At 37.9% G+C, this 20,378-nt stretch overlaps 2 protein-coding genes across 2 annotated transcripts; one reads left to right on the plus strand and one right to left on the minus strand.

Moving 5' to 3' along the window:
- Positions 1–1,057: 1,057 nt before the first annotated feature.
- Positions 1,058–5,264, minus strand: LOC140758617 (upstream activation factor subunit UAF30-like). Its single transcript, XM_073094849.1, has 3 exons — positions 4,862–5,264; positions 1,447–1,569; positions 1,058–1,303 (listed from the first exon to the last, which is right to left on the minus strand). The coding sequence occupies exons 1-2, from the start codon at positions 5,159–5,161 to the stop codon at positions 1,450–1,452; spliced, it is 420 nt and encodes a 139-aa protein (XP_072950950.1). The 5' UTR covers positions 5,162–5,264; the 3' UTR covers positions 1,058–1,303; positions 1,447–1,449.
- Positions 5,265–5,326: 62 nt separating this feature from the next.
- Positions 5,327–19,566, plus strand: LOC140758616 (uncharacterized). The gene is made up of 8 exons (XM_073094848.1): positions 5,327–5,704; positions 8,649–9,397; positions 11,980–13,595; positions 15,297–15,634; positions 15,719–16,373; positions 16,458–16,539; positions 17,256–17,303; positions 18,925–19,566. Exons 1-8 carry the CDS (start codon positions 5,458–5,460, stop codon positions 19,126–19,128), a joined length of 3,939 nt encoding a protein of 1,312 aa, XP_072950949.1. The 5' UTR covers positions 5,327–5,457; the 3' UTR covers positions 19,129–19,566.
- The last annotated feature ends 812 nt before the right edge of the window (positions 19,567–20,378 follow it).

A 20,378-nucleotide genomic window follows, 5' to 3' on the forward strand; every position in this document is an offset into this window, starting at 1 on the left:
TATGCTTTTACACCCATCCACCCCAACCCTAGCCTAACTCGACAGGGACTCAAAGAGACAAATCGACAAACATCTGATATGCCTGGATCTTTACTCTGAACAACTGCACTTCGGGCAAGTTGTTCTGCAACCCAATTACAATCTCGGATAATAGAAACAAACGTATCTGATTTAAGCTAATTGTTTTCCATTATATATCTTTAACAAGGGATCCTAATAGTGATGGGCACCTTATACGCCGTTAATATGGCAAAGAAATGCATAGGAATGTAACATGATACTCACCATGGAAGCATATTTGTAGATGTGGCCAAGTCTGAACCAAATCTGGAATAAGAAATGAAGAGAAAAGTCCATCTGGATGATCGAGATGTTACAGAGAAGGCCTTTGAGAATCGTACGTCCTGTCTCCCATGAAAACAAGGGCAATTAACAGAGGCCACATGCTTGGTCTACCATGGTTACTCTCTTTAGCCTCATATCATCTATTGAGAATAATCTCAGCAGATTTCTCATTGGAAGACTTTCTTGTTTCCTCCTTCTAGTTTTGTCACTTGAGCATGGATGGTAAGTTGTTACTTTGCTAGTATATGTTTGATGAGGCATACAGCAATTTGTACAGAAGGAAGAAAAAAAAGAAAGAGAAAGCTTAGCACTATAAACAAGCATGGATTCAACTGATGTAGCATCCCTCTCACAAAAATGCTCGACCTACGTGCCATCATCTGAGTTCGTTTGAAGAACGCCAATCTCACCGTTTTGATTGATTCATATCCACATATATATGATACATTTATAATCCTTTTGAGTACACCAACGTCATGCATTAGAGAGATAGAAACCCTACAGGAAAGATTTCTTCGCAGTTATTGACTTAGTGTAAATACTTCTGTGAAAGACCCTTAGATACTACTGAAAATGTGGAAAAGATTAGGGAAACTATGTGAGAAAATACTGCAGAATTTGTTGGCCGGAATACAATACCACCAACATTCAGACAACTATCTAATGTGATCTTTGGAATGATGCAGTACAAGGGAAATTTGACATAAGGATATGTTCTAACTTCTAATTTGCAATATAAAAGCAAACTCATATGTCTAAAGAACCCAAAATCAACTTCCTAGATAAACAAGCTGAGGGCTGTTACAGTGAAGAAGGGAGAAGGGAGAAATTCCCGCATTCAAGACAAGACAGATGTATAGCTGAAACAGACTATTTGCAAACAACATCATTACAAAAAGGCAAAAATGTCAAAAGCACATCTGCAAAACATGGCATATCAGCATATGTATCCTGTCGCCTGCAAAGGATACAGATCTGAGTAAGCTGAAAGCAAAGTGAGAAACTAAGATAGCAGAGGCAGAATGTCAGTCACACTGTTGATATTATCCTGTACGCCTCACTGATTCACCCATGTACAAAATTTTGGCTTGATAATTGAACCTGTTATTTTGCAAAATGAGGATTAAGCAACCCTGAGATCTCAAGAAACCCAACACGCTCTCTCCCTCCAAATATATTTTTTAGCTTCTCGTCACAAACAATTATCTTCTTGTTTTCTGGATCCTGGAAAAGAAAATGATATCAAGGTACGAATAACTTGACGGAAGTTCAATATTTCAGATACTAACATCCAAACTACAATAATTTCGACGCAGGTGGAAGACAGTGCAATAGTAATAACATGGAGTCAGGCAGTCTTTGGTAGAGTCAATAATGCAACACAAATTTATTGGATTGGCTTTTTAAAAAGAACGACAAAAAAATATTAGGTAAACATACAGAACAAAATTTGAATTCACTTGGTTTCAGACTTGGTACAACAGAAAGTCATCATTCCTCTTACTTAAGTTTGACAGCTATAAAAGATTTAGATCTACATATCTTCTACAAATCAAGTAAAGTTAAGAATCAATTAATGTAACAGTCTTGAGTAAAATAAAGCTAGAAAACTAGTTCATCAACTTTTCCAGAAGAAAATCTAACCAAAATGCTGAGACGCTGCAACCAAAAGTACATCAAATTACTCAGCGTCTATTCTTTTGCTAGTCTGACTTCAGGAACTCATTGATTGCCAAATGAAAATGTGCTTAACAAAAGAATATTAAATTATAGTGAAGAGGCCCTAATTTATCAAAGGGGACATGAAATATTTTTGAGATCAGCATTATTACAGAGAAGTATAGAAGACCTATGTATAGGTGGCCTATTCTGAACTCAGTTAAGTCAGACTCATAATAGAATATACTAGACTGTACTGAACCTTGCAAATACACCACTCACTACCACTTTTTGAAAACTCGACCCATTTTAGATGCCTATACAGATCCAACCTTTGTTGATTCACTTAATCTCAGATTGGGCTTGCGGTTTCCTGAGCCATGAATCTTTCATTACGTTTTGGAAGTTGTGGGTCAAGTTGATGACAGATAAGTATTGTGTCTGTCAACCTTAGAAGCTTTTGAAAACTAAGGCCAAGGAATTGGTTGCATTTTGACACCTTCATGATTCTCTTCATGTTATCAGACTTGGGCTGTTCAAAATCATGGGCCCTAGCTTGTCTACTGAGGTCCTTGATGGTCAATGAATCTTTAACATTCCCCTCGCTTTGAAGGAACTTTTGTTAATGTCAATGTTAGAATCTTGCAGAAAGGTTGCTTGGTTTATTGTTAACAAGAGGTGGATAGCCACAGAATGAAAGATTTTTGGGAGTGCGTTAGCTGACTTGGTTTGCTCAATTCCTACTCCCTGTATTCAGGTTGAAGAAATTTGGACCTAATAGCGGGGCCCTAGTGGTAAGCCCATGGCTTCCTCAATGTCAAGGTTCCTTGCTGAGTCTCGCTCTCACTTGGTGCCTTGTCCTGTCTTCACCTGGGGTGGCTGGCAATTGTTGTAGATGTTGCCTATTACTCCTAAAATTACAATGTTCTTGTGAAAAATTATGTGGGGTTACCTCCCAAGGACTCAACCAATGCTAGACTCCAAAGCCTGTCTCTAAATCCCCCTAACTTGTGCCCTGTTGGTAACAAAATGTGAGATGCATCTTCTGATACAGTGCTCTAAGGCAAAGGAATTCTGGGATCGAGTGAAACAACTTAATTTCAATTTTAGATATCCCCTAACTTCATGCAACGAGGACCGGACAGAAGAACTGAATGGCAATCCTGAAGGTGCTACTATCATTAAATTATTATTGCAATCGGAATGTGGCTTTTATGGAAAAAAACACAATGACCACATCTTCCAAGGTCAGCAATCAACATCAGCGCAACTGATTTTCAAGACTTGTGCAGGCTGTTGATCATTCAACTGACTCCACCGGCAATCAACAGAGCCCCGATCCACGAGGACTGTGGTGAAAGGATGACCTCTCCATTGGGGGTACATCAAAATCAACATAGACAGTGCCTACTCCTCGTAGCCATGCCGTGCGGGTGTGGCCTTTATGACTCGAGATGCTGCTGCTTTACCTATCTTATCAGGTGCCACTAGTTGTGCCATGATGTGGGAAACCCTTTGCAAGTCAAGGCGGAGGCTCTCAAGTTTCGCACTCCAAAAAATTTCAAGATCAAAATTTTCTACTATGTAATCCTTGACTATGACTCTGAAACTCTCATACACATTCTCTGCTGCCAATAGGTCTTTTAGCAGCGGTGGCATACTTTGTTGGATCTTTGACAACTTATCTCCTCTTTTCCTTCGGTTTGTCTTTCCCACTACCATAGGGAGCCAAACCGGTGTTCTAACTAGTTAGCCTCTCTAGGGAAAAACCAAACATTTTCCTCTGTTTGGATAATACTACCACCCTTGCTTTTCTAGATCTACCGTATAGGGACACCTTGAGTATTTGGCGGGGCACCTAAGTGCTAAGGTGCTTTTGTGCCCTTCTCTAAGGTAATATAATTGCCTACTTTAACCCCCCAAGAAAACCTTATAATATAAAACGGTACATCTGCCTATGAGGAAAAGTAGCTCAAGCTTCCCATTCGCACCACGATTGGCAGTTCCAATCCTGCATTGTGCCAACTGTGGGTGCAGAGACTAAAGAATGCTTGAGAGAACTCCTGTCATGTACCTTATTTTCTCTCATATTACTACTACTTGCATGTCTAACAAGTAACAATGACAATGCTCATAATGACAACAACACGATAACAATAATGACAGGAATAGTGGGGGTAACAATTTTCAAAAAAGCAATGAGTCGGCATTGTTATCTAAATCTCGCTTTTGCCCTCAAAGAAAATTGGTCACATCATAAGTTATTGAGTTGAAATAATTCCTTCTGCAAAATGAGTTCAAAGAATTTGAAACAAGTGCATATGCATTATTTTGATATATTTCACTTGATCATGTTCCGTGTGTGACATGTGTTAGTGTGCATATATATTGAAACTAATATAAGGGCACATTGTGAGGCAACTTGCATTTTTCTTGCATAGAGTTTCATAAAATGTTCTTTTAAATGGAATTCAAAATGAAAAACATGAAAATTTTAATTTGGTATGATTTGGAAATTTTGAGGAGAGTAAATTATATATTTGGCAAGTAGATGAATGAAAAGTTACCTAGGCAACCGGGCAATAATTATGAGAAACCTAACCACACAAAACCTTATGTATTAGACTGAGTATTAGCCTTTAAAAAACAAGGATCAGCTTGTCTCTTCGAAGGTGCACTTTAGATCTAAACTACATAGCTTTAATCAAATATGTCAAGAAACATCAATATTGCCAATTTGGCATCTCCAACATATCAACTGAAGGATCTCAAGTTCTAAACAAGTATTACTGCATCATAAACTCAAGCTATCCTATCATTTAAATCTAGAGACAATTGAATCAGATAAAAACTAAACCTGGAGATTGTTCTGCTTGATGTAAGCCCATATGAGCTTGAGCGCTTGGGTGCGAGGAATCTCCGGGACGCCGACGAGGGCTTGCATCGCCGGAGAGACGGGACGAGGCTTCGTGATGCCTCTCGGCTGCCTCTTCCCCGCCGGCGGCAGCGAATCCGACGCACGAAGAGAAACCCGCGGCACCGCCCGGCGCCGGAGAGGGAAGACGCCCGAGGGAACTAGGGTGCCGGCGTAAGACGAAGGGAGGAGGTCGCCGTTGAAGAAGGTGGAGAAGAGGCCCACCGAGCTAGCCGCCGCCATGTTGGGGAGAGGGTTTTGGGTTTAAGGGGGAGAACTGGAGAATGGATGGATGGCCTGCAGCGCGGATGAGGCGCTTTTATTTTATTTTGTTTCAGGCGGGCTTGGGGAGTGAAATATAAAATTTATAAGGATGTTATTGATAATTAACAAAATTAGGATTCTATTGTGTAAATAAAGTTTAAGTGGTATATACTAAAATAACGAATTTTAGAGAGTTTATATGCTAATCCCATGGGGGCAAACCGACGACGGCAACACAGCCCTTGCTCAGTCGTCCGCTCCACCTCCCTTCTTTAATGGCGACGGCGGAGCCGCCTCCAAAGAAGCGAAAAGTCTACGACTCCTTCCCCGATCCGCCTCTCCATCCTCCTCCTCCACCACCGCCATCGCAAGAAGAGACCCTTCGCAAGCGGAGGAACAAGGAGGAGATCCGGAGCTTGTATGAGCGCTACCGCCGGATCCAGTTCTGCGCTTCCCAGAAGGATGCCCGCCTCATGCCGGACCTCGAGCAGGCTTACCTCTCCCTCATCACCGCTTCCAGAGGTTTCGCTCTCCTCTCTCCTATCATGCTCTCTTTCTTGGTCTGTGCGATTCTGGAATCAAAACCCTAATCTGGGGAACGTGTGGTTGAACTCATAAAGAGCTTCATATCGTCTTCTTTTCATAGAAAATTTGGCCTTAGCTTACTAAACAAAATCCCAAAATCGTTAGGATTGTGATTGAAGGATCGTTTGCGAACATGAAAGCTAAAAGACGTGGAGAAGTTGGCAATAAATTTTCTTTTAAGTGGACGGGAAGACCTGCATAGCACTAATTGAAGGATTTCGGGTTGTAATGCTAGAACATGTTAGTGGGATCAGCAATCACCCTTCCTTTTCTTGTGCTAAAAGAAATTTGAGCTACTAATCAGAGGATAGGGATGCTGCACCGATAGATATAAGCTAGTACATCCATTAAAGATCTTTTCTTTTGTTTGCTGTTTGGAAAAATATTTTGAGTTATTTTTGAAGGAATGTGATGCAGTACTCTTGGGGCATTGTGAGATCATCAGAAATCCTAGATCCTGTCTCAAGTCTAAAGACAAGTGAAATTGAAGATTTCCTATTAGGGCAAGAGTTTTATTTAGTAACACCTGTCTCGGTGGAGTTTGCTAGAGCTGAATTTCTATGTAGGAGAAGCAATAGCTATGGTAGGGAGATAAAGAAAGAGAAATAATGAAAGAGAGGAAGAGATAGAGAAATAGTGAAAGAGAGGAGGAAATCCGAGTCGGGATCGGCTGATCTCACCCGATCCCAGTCAATTGATTGAAATCGGGTTTGGATCGGCTGATCCTTCGAACCATGGTTAGAACAATGGTTTTAATTAAACAAAACTACAAGTATATTTTTTATTTGTAGGGATATATATAAAGAAAATAAGAAAACTAGAAAAATACTATGTATAATTAACTTATCAAATCCTTGTTTTTCGAGGTATTTTCCTTATCAGCATATCTATTATCTATATTTGACTTCTAGTCTACTCATATCCAATCTCAAGATTGAGGACTCCAAGGTGAATTGTGCTAATGTCAGTGGAAACCACTGATACGCTCGGAATTTGTTAGATGGGGAAATGACTTAATCCGATTCGCAGTAGTATCTGAACAAATTCTAGGGCAGAATTTGCGAGGGTCATTCCATGAGATCTACTTGTTGGAACCTCTTAACATTTGCATATGTTGATACTCTATAAGAGAGTTTTTCAACGAATCTAAGATCATAGGATTTGGTCGATTAAATCTTAAGATATCGACTGAATAGTGACCTAATTTTCAGATATTGATTGAACAGTGGCCAAATGTCAGAAGGGATGGGCCTACAGGATGTAGATCTTGAGTTGGGTTGTGGGGATCCGAGATGGTAGAAGTGTAGATTCAGGTTGGAGGATCGACTTTACAGCGATGGACTGTGGAAGTGGATAGCCAATGATGGTGCTGATGGTTCAACTAGGGTAGGGTGCTATGGTGATGGAGGATGGAGATGGTGTATGCCAGTAGGGAATTAGAGGGAGGAGGAAGAAGGTGAACTATCTTTCCGGGACAAGAGGCGCTAGCTAGTTGAAGGTGGGCAGCAAGGGTGGCAATGGTGGTTGGCAAGCTTGGAGGAAGAGGAACAAGAGAGGGAGAGGTCGAACAAAGAAGAAGAGGAGTCAATTCCAATTGATCAAAGATGGTTAGATAGATGCGTACCACAAGCATTTGTAGGTGGCTACCTACGACTTGGTTGGCCTAGCCGTGGCTTGGGTCCAACTAACACAAAGCGACTAAGTTATCATAAGCAAATAACAGGACCCTTAGGGTCTAATATGAAATACATCAACTAAATAAGCAAAACAGGAGCAATAAACAAATGGATAACTATTTGGTGTAAAATATAAACCCCTGACTCATTGGGCGCTGAGCCCAATGTGTTGCAGCTTTCTGGCTCGGGTTGATGCTAGCTGAACCGTGTCTACCACCACTTCATGTGACCTAGTACAACAATAGGGTTCATGGTTGTTCAATATTAAAATGGAAAAAGAAAACTAGCGGCTGATTTTAAGCTTAAGAAGTCTTAAAAGAAGTTCTATACACTCATAAATCTCTTATGTGCATGTTTATCCCTCCAAATTTGGCATTTCTATCCCTTAAAACCCTTGGGTTTTCTGCATGGATGCTCCTCAAAACGCTTCATGTGGAAGAGGTACCCCTCAAACACAACTAGTTGTAAAATATGGGTAGAAAGGTTTTAATATGATATGTATAGGGAGAGAGAGAGGTCCACGCATGACTATTTGGTATCATGCAATGAGTAGTAGAAGTTGGTCACATGTGAATAATTAGTTGATCACACCATCATGGGATTTCTTTCATGAGGGAATTAGTGTTTTAAATGTTTTGGCTTATTTCATCTGCATTGTCTGAAACTGCCTCAGATGTTTTTTCTGAAATTATTGGATGATGAAACCTATCTGTATAATGGTTTCAGATGGTTTTTCTGATCAACTCCAATCGAAACTGAGACATTTCTGAGTTTTTCAAACTGTGGTCAGTTGTTATGTCAGATTAGTAAGACAAGGTTTTTGGTTAATAGCTTGTGGCTTTTAAGGGAATGTCATAGATAAGTGTTACATCCAGTTCTTCATAAATACTTATTGGTTGAAAATTTTTAGTGAAGTCAGGAGATGTTAGAGGTAATGAATTTGCGAATGTAAGAGATCATTTTTATATTTTAACCAAAAGTACCAGTCATTTGATTTTGAGCATTTCCATATTTTAAGATTAGTTATTGAATGAGTCCTTATTTCTTGTGTTAGGGATTGCTAAAAAATTTTTTAGTCTCTTATTTTTATTATAATGCCTATTGCTTTTATTTGTTCAATGGAATTCTTTCCATTTGCATTTGTGTTTGATTGATTTTCCGAAGGATATCTGAAGTTCCCTAACTTTCTTCTGCATGTCTTTCAGGTTGCACAAGTGTACAACGGATTGTAGCTGAGTTAATTCCTCGATATGCCTCTTACTGCCCTACTGCACTTGAGGCATCTGCTAAAGTGTCTATTAATATGTACAACTGGAGCTTGGCCATTATAATGAGAGGAGAGGATATGGATGGAGTGGCATATCAGACTGCTAAAGCCTGTATTTTTGGCCTTGTTGATATATGTTGCACAGCATCATACGAAGCACCAACATCATCTGTCATTCGTGGCATCTGTGCTGCAGTTTTTGTGAACGTTCTTACCTTTTTCATTTCAACTTTTGAGGGCAAGGATATCTATCAGATAGGCAGCAGGAGAATTCTAAAGCTGGGAGAACCCACAGAATTCTTAAATGATCTGAAGCAGGAACAAGTAGATGATAATAAACCTGCCCTATGTAAGTTATTTGAGCTTAGAGCACTTAGTTTGCTCTATATATTTATTTCCTTCCCAAAGAACTTACTGGAAGCATGTTTTGAGATTCTTGTTTCTGGCGGAAGTGATGCACTTCTCTATAAAGGAGCACTATACTTTCTAAGTCAGGTGACTAATCATCTGAACATTGATGAGATAAACCATGACTCAGCCAAGAGGGCTGGTGGGACTTCAATATGTACAGATTTGGCAGGTAATAGTACAGATAGCAAAGAAAAGGATGATGCCAAACCAGTAGCCTCTGGCGATTGTTCTCCAGAAAAACTGTTGCCACTGTCTAGCAACTGTTACATGGGAATGGTAATGTCTAAGCCTATACTATTAAGTTCTTTAATACTTTTTATTTTTTTTTGAAGGTGTTACAATACCATTTTTAGTGTCTTCATGCTGTTCCTCTGGGTTTTGCAATGCAGTTGTGCTAACAAATGTCTTCCATTTTGCTTCCATGGATCATAATATCTATAATTAACTAATATAAACTGATCATGGTTCACAAAGAAACTTTCTTGGTTAAATCTTTTAAATGAATAGAGATGCTAATTGGTGATGGAGTTCAGTAACTTGCTTTTAGTATCTATAGCTTAATGTACTTCATTGTTTGTTACTTTTCTATATTATAATAAGTTTGCAAAATTTTAATAGACATTCTACAGAGTGTTAAGACTTACTTGGTATTTTTAGACATTAATCCTTATGAATTTTTTGGTTTTGTATATTAGACATTGAAATAATCTTTAGAATATGAATCACAATTTCTTACTTGCGGAACCTTTAAAAATTCCATGCAAAATCAAGTAGGAGAGTCTATGAAACATATTGGAATTAGGACAGCCTAGGAAAATTTGAGGAAATAAGTTTGCCTTGATGCTACATCAAACAACTCTTCATTTCTAAACTTCTACATTTTGCAAGATATCAACGACAATCCTATTTTATATGATGAAAAGAAATTCCTATTACTATTTACTCGAATAAGTTTTTTTATCCAGGATGCAGTTTGTCACCTAACCTCATGATATATTTTTTTACAAAAATGTCATGAATTCTTGCAATTTAAACTTTCTTTTCAGTCACTGTTAAATGGGATGATTCTGACTCTTAATTGTCTTTCTGAGCATTATTTACCATGTTAAATGGCTGAAAGTCATGTACTTCTAGGCTCTAACATGGATGTCTTTACATTTTTCTTTATTAGGTTATGAATATGGTGATTTCCATTTAAGCATAAGCTTCAATCATCATTTGCTTGAAGAAATTGTTGCTAAACATATATGAGAATTAATTGTATAGTCGAAGTATCCTCATTAGTAAAAGCATTTTCTTGCTCTTTCCTATGAATAATTCATACTTTTTTGCCCAATATAGAACTTTACCTTTCAGATATATGTACTATAATGATTAAGCATATCATAGCAATCTCAGTCAAAGTTACTGTTTTCTTTCATTATTGAATATGTAGATTATAGACTAGAAGAGATCAGGTCCTTCACAACAATTATTTGGTATTATTTTTCGAAGAAATATATTCCTTTTTCCTGTTTGCCGTAATAAATTCATCATGTGGAGAGAACCTTTTTGCTTGTTTTAAATGAGTTAAGAGTAAGTTCAATGACTTCTAGTGTTGTTTAGTCAAAATTTTTGATTATATAACAGGACTTTTATCCCAGCCCTCTTGTGCTAAATGGTATTTTGTTATGTTCTCAGTGATCTCTTTCCTTTGGCATGTAATGTGTGGCATGTTTGCATGGGTAGTAGCTGAAGAAGCACTGTTTTTTTCAGATCAAGTTGCTGTCACAGAGATACAACAATATTTTTTATTTAGATTGAAGAGGGTTGACAACTTATGATATCCCAGATATTTCACCTTCTTGTGGAAGTATGTCTTAAAAGATATCCATGAGAACAAAAAGTTGTTTTGGGAAGGCATTATGTGCTTCTTTCCTTAGGAGCATCTAAAAGACCAGATATGCAGGTTTCTTAATAAGGTGCGTTATCCAGTTCAGTGGCTTGTAAGCTTTTGATACATCAAGTTGGAATAGAGGAAGCTGCAAACTCAACTCATCCTGGTCACAGAGCTTGGCGCTAAAATGTTCCTGAAATGCAAAACAGTGACTGCTTTTGGAATCTCAACTACCTTAGATCTATCGTTATCCAGTTTTACCCATATATTTAAAGGCATTTGAGGATCTTAGACTCACTGATTAAAACTTTTTTTAATTATTTTTCTGAAAGTTTTGTTCAGTGATTAGTTGAACACATTTATTATGTTGCAGAACTCGGTAGTCATCATTCACACTTATCTGGTTGTAAGTTCGAGATTGAGAAACTCAGGAATCAAGACATGCAAACTTGAAACATTATTTTATAAGCAGTTAAAATTAGTTGTGCATAATTGATTTCCACTCCATTGTATGTTCTGTGAACTTTGTTATGTTGATTTTTTTTTCAGTGTATAGTAAATTGTTTATTAGCAAATTAGCATGCATCTGATTTTAGAGCATGTATCGGTGCATTTTCTTGTAGTATGATGTTCAGCTTAGTAATTTGTTTGAGGTAATCATAGAACTCTATGATAGACTTACCGGTCCATTCCTATTGAGAATTTGCATTTATGACAGTGCTTGGTTGCAAGAGTCACACTTATTGATAATGTTACCTATTGTTTTGAAGTGGTCATGGTTTAGAACCATAGGAATAACCTCTACACGAATGGACATCTTGCCTCCCAATGGCAGGAGTCTCATCTATCAGGATTCCTCTACAAGATCTTGGTTGCAATAATCCTTTTCATAAATATTTCTTGATACAATCTACTCTTCTGATATGCCACTTTCTCGAGAAGGCTAGCATAAACCTTATGTCTTACATGTCTGTCTGTGCAGGTAATTAACAGGGATCCATCTTTGAGACGGTGGATTGTCTCTAGATATAAAAGATTATGTATATCAGAAAGTTCAGAGGCTGTTCTAGAGATGTCATCTTATTTAGAAAAAGTTTTAGGATCTTTATCTGGAGTGGTTGAGGAAAGAGATCGTGAAGATAGTGATGAAGATAACTCTGATCCATCAACATTAATTAGTCCTCCATATTCGGTTCATAGAACTCCTTTGCAGCATGATAGGAATGTTCATATGTCTAAGAGGGATCTTTCATTGGGAATGAAAGATCCCTCTCCTACTTATGAACCTAGGAAAGATAATGATTCTTCTGAAAGACATGTGGATGAAAGTATGAAACCTCGCTACACAGTTTCACGCGAGATGAGTAATGCAATGGATGTCAACACCACTCATGAAGGAAAAAGACTGGTCCCTACCAAGAATTTGGAGACTGTAAACTCTGAAGATATATCCCCTAAGACCTTGTCAGGAAAAGAGTTAACAAGCAACCGGTTCTTTTCTTCAGACATGAGGAAACCACGAGATATGAAGATTGATGCATCTAGGGTGATAAACAATGTAATTGATGGTGATAAACAAGGTGTAAATTTTGATATAGGTACACCAACTACTATATCTTCCTCTGGAGGTGTATCCAAAATCCTTCCATCCCCTAGGCAGCATTGGGAAGCATATAAACATGCTTCTAATCAAATATTTTACCTTGATGCGTATGCGGGAACTAGGAATGTAATACTAGCTTCAAAGCAGCTTTGGGTAGGTTCATTGGGTGATGGTGCCTCAGAAACGGTAATTAGGTTGAAGTTTGAGGAGTTTGGTCCTGTGGAGCAATTTTTGTTTTTTCCTGCGAAAGACTTTGTCTTAGTTGAGTACAGAAACATACTGGATGCTGTGAAGGCATGTGAATACATGCAGGGTTCCTCTCTTTGGGGTGGTTGCCTTCAAATTAAATATCTAGACAGAGGATTAGGTAGCAGAGGATTTGTTAAGAGTATAGCTGTCGGTGAAAGCTGTCATGTTTATGTTGGGAATGTGCTGAGCCTACGAGACAAAGATGAGATATTGCATGAACTGATGGCCGCGGGTTTGAGGAAACCCCGTTCTGTTACTGATCTTACTAATGAAAATGCTTTGCTGATTGAATTCTTGACAGCAGAAGAAGCAGCCATTGCAATGACTCAAATCAGGTGTCAGCATAAAGAGAATGGATCTCATACATATCCAAATAAAAGCCCAACAGCAAATGCTTGCTCAAACGATAAGTTTATTTCTGGTAGTCAGGTTGTAGTAAGGCACGTAGATGTATCAGTCCCAGATATGGAGTTGATCAATGCATTCTCTAGGTTTGGGGAGATTACTGGATGGCATTTTAATAGACTAAACGGTTTCTGCTTTATAGATTTCCAATCATATGAAGCTGCTGACATAGCAAAATCACATTTGCATGGTGCAAGATTTGGGCCTACATCAGTTAGTGTTGAAGTGAGGATAGTAAACAAGGGAAACATTGCTGACAAACCTGAAAATATGACTCTATCATCAAGGCCTCCAATTTTCCATGATAGCTTGTCTGATGGTAGCAGCCAAGCTGAGCTCAGGTCTGAATTATTATTGGACTCAATCTTACTGGTTTTCCTGACATTTTTATATGGTTGAAATGTAGTAATTCATTACTAGTGCACATTCTTCCAGAGATAATCTTATTACTCATGCATAGAATATTTCTGTGGTCCATATGGTACTTCCTATGAAATTGTAGAATCTTTTTTTTGGCTTTTTTCCTTTTCACTGTGTTTATTTACTTGATTTATCTCCCATTTTTCTCTGGTCTAGAATTATGTCCTGATCCTGAAACATGCATTTATGTGTCACTCATGCTCCATTAGCGAGTGCAGTTTTCTTGATTTTATGATGATTATTTGGAGAACATTTTTCAGTTTTGTACACAAGAAAATGACCAAAGATCCTATTAATTTAACAATTTGACAATAGCGTCAAAAGGTATGGTTAACTGACAGTAATTATAAACATGGGGAGGACTGCAAAGGTATAGTCTCCTGTTTGTCTTGATGCTGTTAGAGTCTCAACTGAGAACAAGGGTGATGCTTGAATTTTTATGAATTTACTCATCATTCTTGGAACTGTTACTAGGGTAATATTATGAAAAGATGGCTTTGGGATACAGTTTTTATGTCTTGAAACATCCAGTTGGCATTTTGAACTCCTGGGATAAAACTTGGCACTTTTGTTTGTAGCTTTTTATTTCCAATTGTGAGTCAAGGTTATAAGACTGTCGTTAGAACTTCTCTACGACTGTATGAGAATGCACAGTCTTTCCATTTATTTTCATTTTGCATAACCTATTACTCTAACATGCATACTGTGGTTTCTTTGTGTTTAGTTGATGTTTTTCCTTTTAGTTCTGCTCTTTGGTAAAATGAAGTGTTCACTGTTGCATTATTTTACCATCTTTGGAGAAATTGCATTTCTAAATTACATGATGCTATAGTCTCATATGTTGCAAGGATTACAAGTTACTTATTGTTGATGTAGAACGATGATATAAAAAAGAACAAATATGTGAAATCCAACAATGGGGGTGTTCGAATCCACCAACAAACAAAGAAAATAGATCTCAAAATATTTATTAACCTCTGATAGTACATCTCAAGTCTTTATATAGGCTATAAACCCTAAAAGTGAAAGACTAAAATACCCATAACAAAAAAATATTAAAATACCCTCACCATTAAAGTCTCTCTCTCATGACCCGTCGCTTAGCCAAATTGTTATTGAATGGGCAGCCCTCCTATGTCTGCACAAGTACATGTGTCTGAAAGTGGTGTTTGCACCAATTTGTACTATGGCTTGTTGTGAGGTAGATTATTTTTTGCTTATAAAATGTTCCAGTTTCATGATTTTGAAACTTTGTCAAAAAAGTGGTTATACCAAGCCTTTTAGACTTTCCCATATAAGATGGAGAAGAGAACATGAAGACTAGATAATCATCTTTTGACATGTCCCTAAGATGGAGAAGAGAACATGAAGACTAGATAATCATCTTTTGACATGTCCCTGACTATCTAATTTGCATATTCTCTCTATTTAATCTTGAACGTAAATGATCCATCAAAAGATGATGAAATCTATAATAATGAGCACCATGCAATTTTTTTTTTTGTGCATCTTATGTTAGTGCTACTTGATGTGTTAATTTTAGTATGCCTCTCGCATATCAGCATACTGTTGAATTTTCGTTACTTTACAGACTTCTTGGTTGGTGGTGTGAATCTGTATAGGAACTCGAGAACTGCAGTGTATCATGATGAACAACAAAAGACACCGAGGAAAGTTAGTTCTTCAGATTATTTGTCATCTCAGAGGGAACTCTGCCCTTCTGGTTTAGAAAATAAACCAGCCAACCTTTATTCAAGTTCTTTCGCAGCCAAAGATGATAGTGGCATTTGTGAGCTTGTGTCCCCAAGGTTAAACATGGAAAACGTTGGCACTCATGCACCGAGTGGACAAGCTTTTCGATCACAATGGAGTGGTACAAGTAGTACAGAAGTTGTAGATGTTGGATCAAGAAAGTTGGATGGTTACAGCAGCAGCATGCCCATGGATGTTACATTTTACGGTAAGACTGTATATTTAAGAGGCCAAATTGTATTGACTCTATAGTTTTAGATGCTCATCCAGCCTTCTGTTGATCCATCTGAAGGTCCTGCCTCTTCCAATACTGGTAAACAGATGTGGCAGTATAAGAAGCAAGACAATGAGCCGACACTGTCTGCACATGGAACGCCTGTGCGCCCGCCAATTGCTACACATGGTGGCTCAGTAATACCTCCGCCTATCCAGACAGCTCCTTTTGTTCGTCCTGTCTATCTTGCTCCAAGCAGTTCTTGGGACAATTCTGCCATAAATCCTCCATTGAATCAAATCCCCACGGGCATGACGCCCAGTGACAATATCCATATCAATCCATGTGTTCCTCTTCCTTTCATACCCTCTTCTATAACACCACTTTCGCAGCTGCCAGGGGGTTCATTACAACATTTCGATAAGGTGGCTTCCATGCCAGGTTTACCAAGTGAGGCCTTGCCACCACCTCCCCCACCAGATATGCCACCTCCTCTACCTTCTCCACCACCATTACCTCTTACCCAACCTCCCTTCGTGCCTCCACCTCCAAGCTCTCCTCCCCCGCTTCAACTTGCTGTTGAACCTTCTGACCAACAAACAGGTGTAGCATGCTTTCACCATCAGTGGCAAGGGACTCTTTCAAAAAGTGGAGTTCATTACTGTACAATTTATGCAACCAGAGAGAACTCAGATGCTTGCAGATATTCAAATTCTGTCTCTGAACCTGTAGAGTAAGGACATCAGTACTTCACCAATCTGTTCTGTAATTCATCTTGTTCTTGAATTTCTCATTCTTTCTTCATGTAATTATGCAGTTGGCCTGCTAGATTAGATGTCACAAAGCGTACAGACTTTCGGCATGTCAAGACAACCTTTGCTAACACTCCATCCAGTAAAGTAAGTTCTTGAGGATCCATCCTCCAAACGAAGTGCATGGATCTCCATTCATTTCCTCTTGTGGTTTCTTATTTCAATTGATGCCTACAACAGTAATTTTCATTTTTTTTAGTTACAAAACTATGAACTTAGAAATATACAAAGCAACTTCAATATAATCCTGTGGTCTACTTGATTCAGAGTATTAGTTGGGAGAACTGGCCAACCTTGGTGCTTTAAGCAACATGGTAGAGTCTATTATATATCAATTTTGTAAGGTGGTTCGATATCTCAATTGCGTTCTCATACACAATTGTTCAAAGAACATGCTAAGTGATGAAACAAAAGAGTTCGTTGCAACTTAGTGTCTGTAACTTGTCAAGTAGTATTTACTTTTAGTATAGAAAGCAACTGCTTCCATGCTTCTGTTTCTGGTTAGCTGTTTTATACTTCTATGTTTTAAATTCATACCTTGAGCTTAATATCTCATTTATGAAGGGATTTCTGCTGAGATTTGATCACAAGTAGGAAAAGAATAATCCATGAAATGATGTTAGCAACATTTCATTTACTTGACATTTGACAATGTGGACCTGTCTTTCCATTACTCTCTGGTAGGGCAAGGGTGAGAAGTTGTAGAAATTTGTTAATAAGTTATATATACCCAATCTATATTATGTTTATCAATATTTGACTATCCATATTTATGACTATTCCTTCACAACACAATGGTGCAGAGAGAGGTCTGTCGTTTGCTGCCTTCTTCAGCTGGTGATAACAAAGGGGTAAGTCATTTTTTTTTCTCTTTATATCTAATTTCAACAATATTATAAATGTAAAAAGTTGTAATTCTCTGAACATGTTGGGTTTTGAACATATTTGCTTGATTGCTGACCTGTTAAAATTTCAAAATATGAGTTCTCAAAACATTGGTTCTTTAAAGGGAATTAACCTTGAATATTGGCGCGATATGTTGTACTTTAAATGTTATGGATGCTTCACTCATTAGTTGTAGTGGTTATTCCTAGATCTTCTCCTTTCTTAACAGTTTGTTATTTAAGTGGTAAAGCTTTTATGCCCTCTTTTCAAAATCTTTACACCACTTGCATCCCGATTTCTCAAATATATCTTTTCTCATCCACCCTTCTAAAAAATATTGTGTCATTTACTTTTACCCATATCATTCCTCTTCTGTATATTGTACCTCTTCATCAGATTGCCTTTAATAATTTCCACTTTGTTACAAGTTGTGTTCTTCTTAAGGGATCTCTACATTACTCATCTAATTTACTGTATATCTGCTGCCTTTAGACTATTATCATTTTTGTTTCTTTATGGAATGTATCTCCTCAAACTTAGCTCTCACCTTCTCTTATGAACAGGAAAATGATTTTCAGAAAATTATATAGAAGGATATTCATGTATAACATCAAAATGTCCAACCATTCAGAAAATCACTATATTTATGATTCAAAACTCATGATAGGTGAAATTTTCATTGATTCTTGTTCATTGGGTCACTTCAATAATAAGTGGTAGAGTCCCCTTGCAAATATTCAGCAAGCTTTCTGGTAAGTGTAAGTTACCAAAGATTTGTGTGAAAGAATTATTGCCTAATCTATAGTCTATTAAGCATCCTTCGTGTGATTTTTATTCTTGACGATATACATATATGTATAGGTATTGAGAGATTTATAAATAAATCCTACACTTTACATTTATTGTCGTTTACACCTTGCTTCTGTCCTTTCACAGCCCAATCTTGCCTTTTTCTTTAATTGCCCGGAAGACAACCTAAAGTATATTTGTTTTAATGGCCACTAGCTGAACAAAACAGTCTAAAACAAGAATGTTCTATGTTTTCAAACATAAATTCTGAAAATACCCTCCTATTCCTACTTGTATCCCACTTCTGTTTTAGGATTGTGGCATGTATTCATAACTCTCAATAAGGACGAAATTTTTTAGTTCCAACATATATTTTATATGCTTACCTGCATGAATTGTAGAAGTCCTTGTCATTTGTATGTGTGTGTATATATATATAAATACCTGTCCCAGTTGTAAACTTTTTTATATGGTAATTAGAACTGAGTAGGTAATTTTGCCCCTTTTAGGTGCTTTAAGGTGAATATGCTTCTGATATTTCTTCCCCGCTGAGCTGTTTGCCTAGTAGCTTTCACTTTCTCTGCTCACTAGATCATTTTTGTGTGTGTGTTGTTGTAGTTACCATATCTGATAGAGCATTGCTTTTTTTTTTTCTTCCTAAAACTAAGACAAAAATGGTCATCTTTGATGCTATCTTACTTATGGTGTCAAGTAATAGATTATTAGATTTCATATTTGTAAAATATTCAGTAGTAGCCGTATGGCAAACAACTGAAGGATATGATGATCTGTATGCAGTTCCGAGATTTCATATCATACTTGAAACAAAGGGAATGTGCTGGTGTGATTAAGATTCCTCCTGGGAAGTCCATGTGGTCAAGACTGCTCTTCATTCTCCCTCACTCAGTTGAAACTTGCACCATGTTGGCCATTGCTCCTCATCCTGCCGAGTGCCTAATTGCTTTGGTGTTGCCAAAAGAGACAAACTTTGAATCTGTATGATATCTCAATTTTTGTACACACAAGTGAAATTTCATGGTACCATGGTATGTAGACGTTGAAGCTACTGACTAATGTATGACAGCAAGCAAGTCCTAGGTTAGTGTGTTATATTCTAATATCCAGAGTGGTTACTGCTTCGCAGAAAATGTCTTTGCTATTTACCAGATAAGTAGTTGCCATCTTTTACCTAGCCAGATAGTTTTGAGTGATGTAAAGCTTAAATAACTTTTTCAGTAAATATGATAGTGTTCTTATATCTCTATTGGATCATTTGTCGATCAATAGCAAAATTCATATGCTGAATTTGTTTCTACTAAGGTGTTGGATATATTATCCAACCAAGCTGGCTGTACAATTTGAATTTTGCAGTATGTTAGGTATGTATTTGTCTATCCCTCAAAACTGCTGCTCTAAACCATCTGCTTGATTTTGGGTTCTTATCCAACGTTCAATGGTTCCACAGGTTGATTCATCATCACTGGGCCTACCGGCGGAGGAGATACCGCAATCTCTGCCACTGTCGGAGTTCTTAGCACGGTGACATCCACGTTATTTTCTTCTGCTAATGGTTACAATTAACAGTAACAAACCTCAGGCTCTGGCAATTTAGATGCAATCCAGGGGCTTCCTTTGTACTTGGAGGTTTGTAGAAAAGGTCTCAAATGCTTTCGGCACCAGCAGGAGATATCATGAGACCCAGGTTGAAAGTACCCACTTTTCCAACCAAGTATATTCAAAAGTCTGCCTTCGATTACTCTGCTTTTCCTGCCAGATTACCACTATTCTCTTCCTCACCTTCTTCCCCGACATCCAATTTGGATCATCCCATTTCTTCGGTAAGCTCTTACTCTTCCTACTTCCTGAATTCAAGACAAGGGTGCAAGGATTGATTACCCACTCCACAGTGTTATCTCGCAAGGTTAAGAACCAATAAAGGGAATCATCCTTACCATCATTATCCAATTCAAAAAGGAGCCATCTCCAACCAACATTGTCAAGAAAACAAGAAATAAAATCTCTGTAAAATTATTGGTGTCACAAAGGCATAAACTTTGAACAACTTCATTACCACGGGATCCTCTTCTTTTCAACCAGATAGCTTATGACTTCGCCTACCTCATTGAGTGTTTGATTGGTGGCAATCTTCCTGATAGCTTGGTAGAATCCATACATTCAGTCTCAGGTCTTCTTCAAGACCTCGATCTACAACGCGAAGAATATTATTCGATTATCGTGACAGGAATCAATGG

The sequence above is a fragment of the Typha angustifolia genome, chromosome 4, assembly GCF_048772165.1.
Source record: "Typha angustifolia cultivar Huaian chromosome 4, ASM4877216v1, whole genome shotgun sequence".
Classification (NCBI taxonomy): domain Eukaryota; kingdom Viridiplantae; phylum Streptophyta; class Magnoliopsida; order Poales; family Typhaceae; genus Typha; species Typha angustifolia.